The sequence below is a fragment of the Limanda limanda genome, chromosome 13, assembly GCF_963576545.1.
Source record: "Limanda limanda chromosome 13, fLimLim1.1, whole genome shotgun sequence".
Classification (NCBI taxonomy): Eukaryota; Metazoa; Chordata; class Actinopteri; order Pleuronectiformes; family Pleuronectidae; genus Limanda; species Limanda limanda.
Window position 1 is genome coordinate 6,303,817 of NC_083648.1, and position 12,773 is coordinate 6,316,589.

General features: G+C 42.6%; 1 protein-coding gene across 2 annotated transcripts in view; it reads left to right on the plus strand.

Moving 5' to 3' along the window:
* LOC133017965 (guanine nucleotide-binding protein G(olf) subunit alpha) overlaps window positions 1-12,448 on the plus strand; it is a 47,156-nt gene extending 34,708 nt beyond the window's left edge. For both annotated transcript variants that reach the window (XM_061084237.1, XM_061084238.1), the window contains exons 6-12: window positions 6,775-6,829; window positions 6,947-7,020; window positions 9,286-9,344; window positions 9,746-9,866; window positions 10,060-10,190; window positions 10,275-10,342; window positions 11,136-12,448. In XM_061084237.1, the coding sequence (XP_060940220.1) occupies window positions 6,775-6,829; window positions 6,947-7,020; window positions 9,286-9,344; window positions 9,746-9,866; window positions 10,060-10,190; window positions 10,275-10,342; window positions 11,136-11,282 (655 nt within the window). In that variant the 3' untranslated portion in view covers window positions 11,283-12,448. The remainder of the gene's footprint in view (window positions 1-6,774; window positions 6,830-6,946; window positions 7,021-9,285; window positions 9,345-9,745; window positions 9,867-10,059; window positions 10,191-10,274; window positions 10,343-11,135) is intronic.
* The last annotated feature ends 325 nt before the right edge of the window (window positions 12,449-12,773 follow it).

The window sequence follows — 12,773 nt, forward strand, 5'->3', positions numbered from 1 at the left end:
AGAGCAAAAGCTAATTTTCCCTCGGTCACCGGTTGATTTCCTAGTGGAATAACTAATTTGAAACGGAGGCGGTTGTTTGCAGGCGAGAGAATAGAAACCTGCTCGATATTGTTTATTTGGCTATTTTTACTTCGGTTTTCTATTTTTGTCACCGACTAATTCAGTAGCTGAGGATAGTATATCGATGTCTGGCTTCAATCTTTTTTAGAGAAACCTATAAGTCTGTTCCACTGTGAGACCTGAGCGAGCTCGGGCCCCACTGTGGCTCAAACACTGATTTTGGGGACCGGGGTCTATTTTAAGCAGAGGTAATGTAATGCTAAACGTCGACACTGAACAGAGACAAAAGGGCATGATGATGTATTTAACATTTTTATACAACACCTTTCAAAACCATGACTTGATGCGGCCCTGGAAGGCGAATTGGCGGCCTTGAGATAAAGCAGGCACTTTTGTTTACACAAGATTTGGTTTGACTTTCAGGAGTGTCTCCATTCTCGCTCCTATATTTAGGAAGTACCCACTGAGCCGTTGATGGATTCGTCTAGTTTCAGATCCATCTTCCAAACTGCACCGTGTTCCTGTTTGGATGGATGAGTTGAACCCTGGGCTCAGATCTTTCCACCAGGTGACCGGGATCCTTCACAGCTCCACCTTCACTGTGGTGGAGCTGCACAGGGTTGTGCTTGCTGCGACCAGCTCCATGCCTCCGACGTTGTGTGTTATGTAGGGTTGCAAAATTCCAGGAACATTCAAGGTTGGAAACTTTCCATGGGAATATACAGGAATAATCTGGAAATTTTGTGCTAAATTTATACTAACTGTATTTACCTTGTCATATGCAGACATAAATATAAACATTTTGTTTTGTCATAAGCTGATTTGAGCCCTGAGGAAACTTTGGGCACTTGACTTTATGCTTCTGTACTTTGTGGCATTCTTAACATAGGTCTTTGCACAGTATTTGCAAATGTACACAGCCTTTCCTTCTACATTGGCTGGGGTGAAATGTCTCCACACATGTGCATTGTTCTGTAGAATAAGTTGAGAAAAAAGCTTGAAAAAACACTAATGCAATGCCAGAGATATAAATAGTTAGCCAAACAATAGGAATCGTCTTTAAAAATATTTGACAATTGGTGGATAAATTAATAGAAATAGGCTAGATGAACAGATGAACAATCCTAAATCAGCATGCTAATATATTTTCCCCAGTAATATCATCAAAACTTACCTGACTAGTCTCTGGGCTAATGCAGTAGTGTGGCCTCAATAGCCCTGCTGTAGTTCGCAGGATGCTGGGAATTATCTGTGCATGTGATGGAGAAATGCACGGTGCAGGGTTGAAATTCAACGTGCAGCGTGTGTTGCATTCCATACATCTTTAAAATAGAGTTTTGAATGATGTTCAGCGTTTAATTTGCGTAAACTTTTCCGGAAGTTTCCGGAAATTTACCGGAAGTTTCCGGAAATTTACCGGAAATTTCCGCCCTGTTGAAACCCTAGTGTTATGTGATGAGCTTTTGTTGTGCGGCTGTTTTTTTTATCGGAGACAGGGTGTGTTGTTAGAGACGACAAATGAATTACAAAGGACAAGTTTTCAAGCTGACATTATATTAGAGATGAATCAAGTAGAGTTGAAATGCTTTGTCTGTTAAGTCCCAAAGTTTTGGTATTTCTTTACAAGACAAAATCTCTGATATGATTTTTTTTATATTGTACTAAATTCAATATCTCAGACTGTTGGTCACCTTTGATTCTAGGAAATTATTATTATTATTATTTCATACGCAGAATGATGAATAGATGAATTGAAGGATAAACTGACTGATCATGAAAGTTGTTAGTTGGAGCGCCAGGCTCACGATTTAAAAACGTGACCCTGGATGCTGTTTGTTTTGTGTCTTATTTGCTTAGTGTCATGTTTAGTGTCGAGCAGTTGCTTGTGTGACTGTCATGTTTCTTCTTTTGCACATCTAGGACATCATTTGTTTGTCAAACAGTGTGGTCGCCTCAGTGATGCCATTTACCGACAACTTGCCGTAAATGAACTTTGAGTCAGTGTAGGTGATGCCTGTACACAACGCAACTGAGTTCCAGTAAATGTATGATTGAAAAAAATATGTGTACACCTATAAATGGAAAGATTTAAATAAAGTTTTGGCCGTGTGATGCTGCCGTGTCCAGCAGTGAGTTCCAAAGCGCTGTCACCCGTCAGTTGGAGACTGAAGTGAAAGTCCATTATGCTGGCCTGAGCGGCTCAAAATATGGAAACTATTGATTGGATCCTCTGCTCTGCTAATTAAAGATGGTCCACTATTTGTAAAAAGTCAACCCAATTATCAAATGAGCACATGAGGCTGGGTGCTGCTGGTTGGTGTGAAGGTTGACTGACTGTCGGAGGGGGACGTTTTTCCAGCTTTGCTTCAGCGTTGTTGCATCTTTTCACTGGCTCTACTTTTTTCTTTTTTTACATGTTCATGAGTGGAACTTTGTTTTTAGACACATGCTGACACAACAATTTAACCTTTTAATTAAACTCTTGCAGTCCTTTTTTATAAGTTTTATTTGTATCTACGCTCGCTTTGCTTATTTGTTTGTTGTGGTCCAGAAGAGTCATAATGGCACAAGCGCTTGTATAAAGCTATGAAGCACTTTCATTTTTTATTTTACCATCATCCCCACCACCGCCACCATCTTCCCTCTACCTCTTTTTTCTGCTCAATGGGCAGCAACATGTGACCTGGACCACGAGGGTCCTGAGGCCTGAGGCCCCCCCACACTCTCCTGAGCCGTCTCTCGACATGTATTCACGCTTGTGTCTGTGTTTTTACGGAAAGATGAGGCCAACAACACAGACAGACCAGGCCAAGTCAAGTGATACTGTCCACAACAAAGCCTATACATAGCAACACAGCCTGACCCGCAGGACGAGTACAATGTGTTTTGGCTAAATACAGAGAGACGGCCCAGCCCCACTGACAGAGGCACAGACCAGATAGTTGTGGAATAGTAGAAGGCTGCTTGAAAAAAAAGATAAAAGGAGAAATAACAGCTGGATTAATGTTGTTTGATCGTCGGAAACAGACATTGAAGTGGAAATTCTAAGAGAAAGCACTCGTATAAAATGAATTATAATTTTCGACTGACCACAACGATCTGCCAGCAGTTGTGTCCGGAAACTGAAGGAAACCAACTCAAACTGCAGGATTCTCTGGACCTGAAAGCTGTTTGTTTACTTTATAGCTTTCAACAAGAACAGAAAAGTCCCTCAAAATTGCACCAAACCCTCCTGGTCGGACATTATCTGGTCGTCCACTTGCTAATCAATGTTCTCTTTTACCTCCTTTTTCCTTGTTCTGCTTCTTTTTTTTAATTTTTCCTCATCCTTTTTTCCTTGCTGGGTACAAGGGCTATATTTGGCTCTGCGGTGCTCAACCAATAGTACTTCTGTCACATGGCAGTCACAAAGCGCTCAGTAATTATAACCTAGCTAGGTTTCTGCAAGGAAGGCTTGCTAAAAATAAACCCCACATTGTTGCAGTGATGGGGCAAAAGCTGGAGGTTCCTGAGGTTTGGTCATATGTGTGTCTGTGTGTGTGTGTGTGTGTGTGAATACGTGTGTGTGTGTGTGTGTGTGTGTCTGAGTGTATGTGTGTGCTCAGGCGAGATGAGCACATGTGATTCTTTATATCACCACTCTTAAAAAATGCAGTCTGATTGGTTTGTGTTCGTCTTGGTTTCCACAGAAGCACTAATTGAACAAACTAGATGCAGTTAATTGTGTGATTTGCTTTGACCCAGCTTGTTGTGTGACTGAAGTTACCACATCCCTGTGTGTTGTCGGGTGGATTTCAGATTTAGATTTAGATCCCACCAAAACTCACTCTCTATCTTTTACAAAGCAAAGAAACAGAAGTTGATATCAGCACCTATTCAGATGGTTAATTAAACATTTGCTAGTATTTTAAGTTTCAAGCTACGAAGAACACCGTTCCCCCGTCCACGTGTTTGATTCCCAGTTTTGAGAATCTGTTATAAGTTTGGCATTTGATGGCTGTATGATTTTAGGGAGGATCAAAGTCGAGCTGAAATAATTTGTTTGATAAATGATTGATAATGAACTAAAGAGGGAAATGCTGCAACTAATTATTAAATTCATCATTGATTATTCTGTGGATTCTTTTTTTATAAATCGTTTAGTATATGTAATGTCTCAACATTTTTAATAGTTTGGTTTTTATCACATGTCCAAAGATCCCTAAACATTCTGCTGCTAATCTTGTCGTGAGAAAGGTTGAAATCTGATCAGATTTCATATTGTTTAAAATATTATTTAACAAAAACAAAGTCAAAATCAAGCTCTTATCAAACTATCGCAGCTCTTAATCTAATGACATCCTGGATAAAGAACAAGACGAGCAATATCTCGTATTAAAAATTTGTTTGTGTGTATTTTTCTTTTCTTCTGTTTACTTTTCTCTAATCTTTGCTCTTTTCTTGCGACACATTGCAGAAGAAGAAATCAGTTAAACCGCTCGCACCTCAATGCATAAGATCACGGCACAAATAATACAAACGTGTGTTCTTCAGAATATTGTTTTCCAAAACGATAAACACACCGTGTTTTTAAGCTTCAGTTTTCAGTGTTTAAGATCTGTAGGGAGTTTAGCGTTTAGATCTATCAGTTCAGTCTTGCAGCTTGACCAGAAAGTAACCACTGTTGGAAGGTCGGGGTGTAAATCAGTTGGATTGTGGCCTCCGCAGCCTGAAAGAAAAGCATTGTGGGGATTTTACACACTAGAAGAGACCTCTGATCAGCCTGTGGAGATTACCTGGCACATGTATCTCAGCTGGTTAATAAATACATAGTGTTCTGTGCACTAAAATAATAAACTGGCAATTTTTAGATCTCACTAAAGGCGGGGGTGATATTTGTTTCCGTGTACTTGTCGTCTTAAAAACTTATCAGTCTAATAAAAGTGAGTAAATAGATGATAGTTACTTTTGCTTTTGATATTGAAGTGAATATAGCCGGCTCATTTTGCATATAGTCACATTTTCTCTCTGTACTGTATGTTGTGTCTGTTGATACGGGAGAACCACGTCCTGCACATGAACATGAACTCTGTGAGAAAGTGGAGTGCTCTCTCAGGAATAGCCTTACTTCTCCTTTTGTGTGGACTACGCGAGGCAGAAATAAAGTCGCTGCGATGGAAACATTGTTGTCAGAGCACATGAGCGCTGTCTCTGTTACCTAATGGTTCATAATGGAGCATTCATTCTCCGCCATTTAATTCTAGATGGGTGTGTTAGGTGTGCTACTTTTTTAAGGGCTGAATTGAGCTTGAACCGAAGACTGAAACATACAGAAACCCAAACCCCGACCACTAATCTTTAGTGCGTCAGGTTTCTTGTATGCTGCAGTCATGTTGAGAGTCTTGTGGGATCCTGAAGCCACAGACGGTTGTTTGAGAGATGAGGGATGGTGAGAATCAGTCAGCTGTTTGGTCCTTTGTACCAGAGTCACTAACTGGGAGCTAGAGGCCGGCCGATAGCTACAGTGTATATATATATATATTTTAAAAGAAAAATCTGAAGATGCATTTATCAAACTCTTAATACAAAGAAAAGTAATTGAGGCTTGATATGTTACAGTTTACCCCTGTTATATGAATAACTGTGAATAAAACAAATTAACAAATACAACCAGATTTAATATTGAATTGAATAAAAATGTATGCATACAATAAAAAAGGAAATGCACATTATTGTTGCAGTGTTTATTATGTGAAATTAAAGTTTTCAGGCTCATATCAGCTTATTTTTATAGACTAATGAATAACATTTGCTATTATTTGCCCCTTTTATGTGACTTTAAAGACTTGATCTTTGCAAACTAATCGGTAACACAGTAATTTTCACTGGTATTTTTGCTTTTGGCCCCAGTTTTTTTCAAACCACTGTTGACCCCAACAGTTTGTCACTAACAGCTTTAGGCTAAAGATGTAAATTGTGCCTAGGAGACCTATTAAATGTCAAAGGACTCTTTTATTGATGTTTACACAGTCTTTGGATTAGATGTATGCATCCTGGCCCTCCTGCCGTCCTTGTTGGGGCGTGTTCATGGTGAGATCCAGACCATCCAGGGGCCAGAGTGATGTGTGTCCCCAGCCTCAGTATCCTGAGTCTGCTTGCTGCTCTGCAGAGAGGCCGAGCTGCTGCTGCTGCTGCACATGCTCTCTCTGTAGTGAAGAGAGGCAACAGCAAGCTGTCCAACCTCCACAATAACCGCCTTATGTAATCACTCTGGCTAGAGACAGACAAAAATAGCTCAGACTGAGCATGCCTGCCCTCTTGTGGTAACCATCCGCCTTAACAGCGGCCTGTCGAGCCTGACAGGGAGTCAGACATGGCGGCTGCCTCTTGCAGGATTCACTGTAGATCACATGAACATGAACTGAACAACAGAGGGATTTCAGATTCGAAGAATTGTAACATATGGAAGGTTCAATAAATGGATTCATTTGTTTTTAGATTGGTTTACAGTGAAAGTGGCTTCATGTTTTTCTGAGAGAAGCTTAGGGTTTGGTTTTGTCTCTCGTGGAATCCCCCTTTTCGGAGAATACTGTCATGTGTTTCCTAGTTTTCTGATGTGGTGACATTGTTTTTTTTATCCAGTATAATCCTAATTCATTTTGTTTTCCTCGCAGGCTTTTGTAAAACAAAAACCTGAGGGCTAAATCTGAGTCTCTTCTGTTTCTCTCTTTACAGTTTCCTGGACAGAATCGACTCTGTAAGACAGAGCGAGTACACACCAACGGACCAGGTGAGTCCTCCTGTTCCCCTGTTTTTAAGACATTTGCTTTAATAGCCTTCAAAATCCTGACTTTTTCTAATGTTCGCCACTGATCTGTATTTCTCCTCTGCTTTGAATCTCTTACAGGACCTGTTACGCTGCAGAGTGTTAACTTCAGGGATTTTTGAAACGAGGTTCCAAGTAGACAAAGTGAACTTTCAGTAAGTCCTTGCTCAGCTTTTTACTGGGATGTTACTTAAACACTCTGTTTATTCATCCTTTATTGTACCAAGAAATGGTGACGACCAACTTGTTTACTGCTTTGAACTTTCCAAATCTCCCAATCCACAGAAACAGGGGTCAATCCAAACATCTGCAAAATCCATAAAAGAGTTTGAAAAGCCTGAGGCAGTTAACGCTATTTATACAATGTCTGTTTGGGATTTTATCAAAAAGTACTATTGTTCCAGGCTTAACTTTACAGTTCATGTGTTGGCTTTAAATAGATCAGTTGTCAGTTATTTTTTAAATCCTTCCATTCATCAATCCATTCATTTTTTTTGCTGCCCGTTAAGGATCCTGTGATGTTCAATGATGAATGAATTAACTGGAGGACAATTGTTATAAACAGCCAGGAATCAGACAACATTAACTATAGGTTATTAAATTAATGCACCTTCATTATTCATTATTTGAGCTTAACATCTGGTTATCGATAATATATTTTTTAAACATGATTGTGAAATACGTTTTAAATGATATCCTATGTGGTATTACAATGTCTTAAATTGGCGATTTGCACACTTTTGAAGCTCTTGGCCTCACTAACACCAACAAACTGAAGTAACCTTTAAAAAGTCTTAATTTGAACTTGGTGAAACCTGTTGAACCTGATTCGTATCCTGCAACAGTAACTTGTCCTTGAACAAAACACTGAAGTTCAACTTTCTCTGCGGCTGGAAACTGAGGTGGAAAAGAACGTCATCTGTCACAGTTTTGGGGGAAAAGGAACCGAAGAATACGAGTCAGGGGTAAAGCGTCATAACTTAGAGTAACAGAAAAATTATGATATAGAAATCCAAGAGGCAAACAAAGTACAAATGTTCAGAGAATCCAAAAAGGTCAAAAACACAAGCAGGCTGAAAACGAGAAGAAAAAGAAGGAGCGCTGGAATATTGAGGCACAGAAACAAGCTGGAAGGTTTGTTGTGTTGTTGTCTGCAGCAGTTCAGTGACAATAGAGTCTTTATTGTTACGTAGCCTCACTCTCCTTCGCCTTCCCCAGTGCTGGTGTGGAGGGACGCACACGGACCCCCTTCACATAGCGTCTGGGGGGGGGTCCCTGCTTGTTTCCCCTCAGAGTAGGCAGTCGCCTCAAAGCAAGAAAGTTCCTGAGACTCTAAGTTCTCAGAGACTTGCTTGTTGGGGTTAGAGGTCAATAGGAAACTCTAAATTGAACGAAGGTGTGAACGTGAGAGTAAGTTGTTATTTTAGAACTGATACGCTGGAGACCTGTCCAGGTTGTACCCCGCCTCCCGCCCAGAGTCAGCTGGGATCGGCTGCAGCCCCCCCCCCGACCCTCAAAAGGAAAATCAGTATAGATAATGGATGCATTGAATGATGAAGTGCTGGAACAGCTAGTGAGGAGGTGGAACAGGTCATTTTAGTGACCGTAAAAGTCAGAGTCTGAAATGGCCGCAGAATAAGACCATGCAGGAAACAAACAACTGGAACCGAATGGAAGAAAAGGATTGAAGATCAAACTGAAACTAAATCGAAGGGTCTGGAATCCGATTTGAATCGTCTGGCTTCTGAGCCGACTGCAAACCTACTGACCAGTGGCTGCAGTTATAAGAGCTGCAGATAAAGGTTAGAGTAAATGTTCCGTAACTGCTTTGATGATGTCAGATGAGATGACCCATTTCCACCGTCGCAGACACAACAGACTTATTCTATCGTCTGAAACGAGTCTTTGTATCAAATTATATCACCCCCCCCCCCCAATGATTGATGAAAAAGCTCTGGGACACGACTTCCTTTTGGGCGAGCGCTCCACGTCTTTCAGCTGTGATGACTCTCAAACATCCAGCCAGGGTCACGCAGGGTACCGGGTCCGTGCAGATAAAGCCGTTCTTTATATTATTTATTCATTCATTCATTATTCATGTTCCCCACGACTGGTCCCATTAAGATCCAGAAATCTCTTTTTCTCCAACTAGACCTTAGGCCGGGAGCAGGTTTAGCTTCGAACAGAAAACTGATTTCTTGTGGAGATCTAAATCAAAACGTGCATTTATACCGACAGTCATTACAATTTAAAGGAAGTGGTGCGTGGATGTGCTGCAGCCAGGACCCCCCAACGACGACAGTACAGCGTGTACCTGGAGTCCTCAGGCCCGTCCCAGTGGAGATGTGAACAGTGTGACCACAAGAGGGCAGCGTTGGGTGTGTTGTTGTGTCTGACCCAGTATTCTGTCTCCTTCGCAGCATGTTCGATGTTGGGGGCCAGAGAGATGAGAGGAGGAAATGGATCCAGTGCTTTAACGGTGAGACTTTTCACACTTCTTCTCGTCTTTCTTCAAACAGCCACAGTGTTGATCATAAACCTGAGACACCTCCTCCAGTCACGTTTAACCTCAGCATCACTTCACCTCTTAGATGTCAAAGAGCCGCCCTCGATTATTAAGGAGCAGGTTTTGTTTCATCGGTCACATTTGATGTGGCTAGTTATGGGTTCACATTGTAATTTAGGAATCCTTTGAAGACTTAAGTGTGACAATCATCCTGTCGTCATCACTTACAAGGAATGCATCCAGCTATACTTGACATTGTTTGGTTTGTCGATGAGCGTGTCTCTGATGTTGGCCTTTTGCCACTTCGGCAGATTGTCTTTAACGTGTGATCTTAGAAATTGGATTGTTAACATTGTTCCCTGGTGTCCCTGCAGACGTCACTGCTATCATCTTCGTGGTGGCCAGCAGCAGCTACAACATGGTAATAAGGGAAGACAATAACACCAACAGGCTACGGGAAGCCCTGGACCTCTTCCGCAGTATTTGGAACAACAGGTGAGACAGACACGTGTGTGAAATCTGAGCCCAGGAGGTAATTTTACGTCCATGAGAACTTCTGCTGTGTCATTTCTACTGTGACTCCCTCTACTGTCTAAGGTGTAAATACTCTCAGCTGTTCCTTTAACATTAGAGCCCTGTGCATGCACTGCTAATATACTGTAATGGTTTTTGTGTCATTGTTTTCCAGATGGTTACGCACTATATCGGTCATATTATTCCTGAACAAGCAGGACATGCTGGCTGAGAAAGTATTAGCTGGAAAATCCAAAATTGAAGACTACTTCCCTGAATATGCTCGCTACACCATACCAAATGAAGGTTGGTGTCCCCATGTCCTGGCACACTTCCTACAGCTTGACTCTTATTGAATCTGTGTTGACTGTCAACATGTCGTCCTTTCAGCAACTCCTGAACCTGGTGAGGACCCGAGAGTGACGAGAGCAAAGTTCTTCATCCGAGACGAGTTTCTTGTAAGTGCCTCGCCGTGTGTCAGGAGTGTTTTTTTGAATTTGTGGTAAAGACGATGAATGTTCAGACGTGAGCGACCTCGTCCCGTTTAATTGTGTTTTCTGCTCGGCGTCGCTGGATTGAAGCCAAACACAAATACCACCTGCGTGATTTATGTCGAACTTGAATAACCACTTCTGTGGCCTTCTCTCACCAGAGCTGCTTTCTCACATGCACCGAACTCTGCAGCTCCTCAGTGTTTACTCGGGAGGACGAGCATGTGTGAAGGCAAATGTCAGAGTGAGACGCTTCACGGTTTCTATAGGTTTTTATCCGTCTGGCCTCCGAGTAAAACATCCGTAGAAAACCAGGAGAAGTCGATGTGTGAACACAGCAGGGGATCCTCCACTGGATTCACTGCAAGAACTTTACAAAAAGAAAAATCGGAAAAAGTGGTGTCACACGCGTAGAAGACACTTACGAGGATGTCAAGAGAGTTTGAGCTGAAGCTGGTGTCGGGGGTGCTGTGACCATGATCACGTGATCTCCACAGCGGAGTTAATACGTCACTTCCTGCCTCTGTCTGCTGCTCCTGGTCTGTAATTCACTGCTCACTGTTACTAAACCAACTGTTTCAAAGTGAGCTGTGTAAGTACGACTCTATGTCTCTGTTAGAGGGAGAGAAGTGAATAAGAGCCTCGTTGGAGGAGCTTGAGCTCATCACCTCCTGCTCTTATCACAGATTAAGTGACATCCGTCTGATCTCTCTCTCTCTCCTTTCTCTCTCTCTCTCTCTCTCTCTCTCTCCCTCCTCAGCGGATCAGCACTGCGAGCGGCGACGGCAGACACTACTGCTACCCCCACTTCACCTGTGCCGTGGACACAGAGAACATCCGGCGGGTGTTCAACGACTGCCGGGACATCATCCAGAGAATGCACCTGCGGCAGTACGAACTCTTGTGATGGGAGACCGCCTCCGTCAGCCTTCTGTGTTTTTCTCCACCATTGTGCATCCTTGACGAACCTTTCCTCCTCCTCCTGCTCCTCCTCCTCCTCCTCCTCCTCCTCCTCACCCTGAACCTTCACCCTTCCTCCACCCCCAAAGAAACCCTCAACACCCCCCCTGACCACCCCTCTTGTCGAGGACTATGAAGTACTACTGAAGTGTGTCAAATACTCTTCCTCTTCTTAACTTCTTAGCTTTTTGTACTTCTTCTTTTTTTTGGTTTTGTTTTTCTCTGGGACTGATTTATCCCCATTTCACCGATGTAAAAGGAAGGTTGGGGAACAAAGTTGTTGTGTGCCGCTTCTTTTTCTTTCTTTTTCTTTTCCTTTTTAAATGCCTTGATTTTTTGTCATTCCACTAAGCCTTGGGCTACCTCCTTTTTTTTGTTTTGGTTTCTTTCTCCCCCCTTCTTGTTCTTCTGTTGTTTTGGCTTTGTCATTGAACCTGGACTGGTGGGTGTGGAAACATAAAACACACCTACAGGACCTCAGTGTAGAGGCAGTGTGTGTGTGTGTTAATGTGTGTGTGTGATGAAGAGTAGGAGGAATGCCATGTGAGTGAGCGCATGTACGTGTGTTTATGTTCGTGTGTCACCTGCTGGATAAAGCCGGCATCACCACCATGACCTTTGCCCCCCGTTTAATTTTTTTAATTTCTTTTACCCCGTCGTCCCCCCCGACCTGCGTCCTCTCTCCGCGTGGAAGTCGACTGGACGCCGGCGAACCCGGAGTGGACGAGGGGGGGGGGGGTCGGCGGGCTGCAGAGTGGATGAAGAGATAAATGCACTTTGCATCAGGTTCCTTAATAACTTTTTGTTTTTGTTTTTGTTCTTGTTGTTGTTGTTGTTTTTTCTCCAGAGGAAGCATACACACAATGTAGCATCACAATATTTATTACCCTGTCACGATGTTAGCTTGCCGAGCTGCAGGGTGGAGCGAGCGGCCGAGAGACACGTGGAGCGAGAGATTAATACGACAGAAATATACGACAGCGGCGACGCAACGAAGGATTTCAATGAAGGAAAAGGGGACTGAGCTCTGTGCACCTTAGCCCTGCTGCCTCCACGGACTCGGACCTGCCTCCTTTTTCCACACAAACCATCCTTTTAGCTTAGAGATACTGGTGGGAGGGGAGGGGAGGGGAGGGCGGGCGGGCGGGGGGGGACGGACGGACGGGAGAGATAAAATGTATTGTTTTTTCTTTTCATTTCTTTCTTTGGTTTTGTTTTTTGTTAACTTGTACACTGTGCAAGGTTGAATTATCCTGTACAGACTGTAAAATGTAATATTATTTTGTACAACTTAATTGAAAGAAAAACAAATCTACTTGTAGATCTTTGTGCCTTGATTATGGCTGTACCTGTAAATGAGCTCAGATGTAAGTATGTTTTCGACTGCGCTGTACAGCTTGATGTCAAACTCTATCGGCAGCGGAAGACTGCGGGTAGG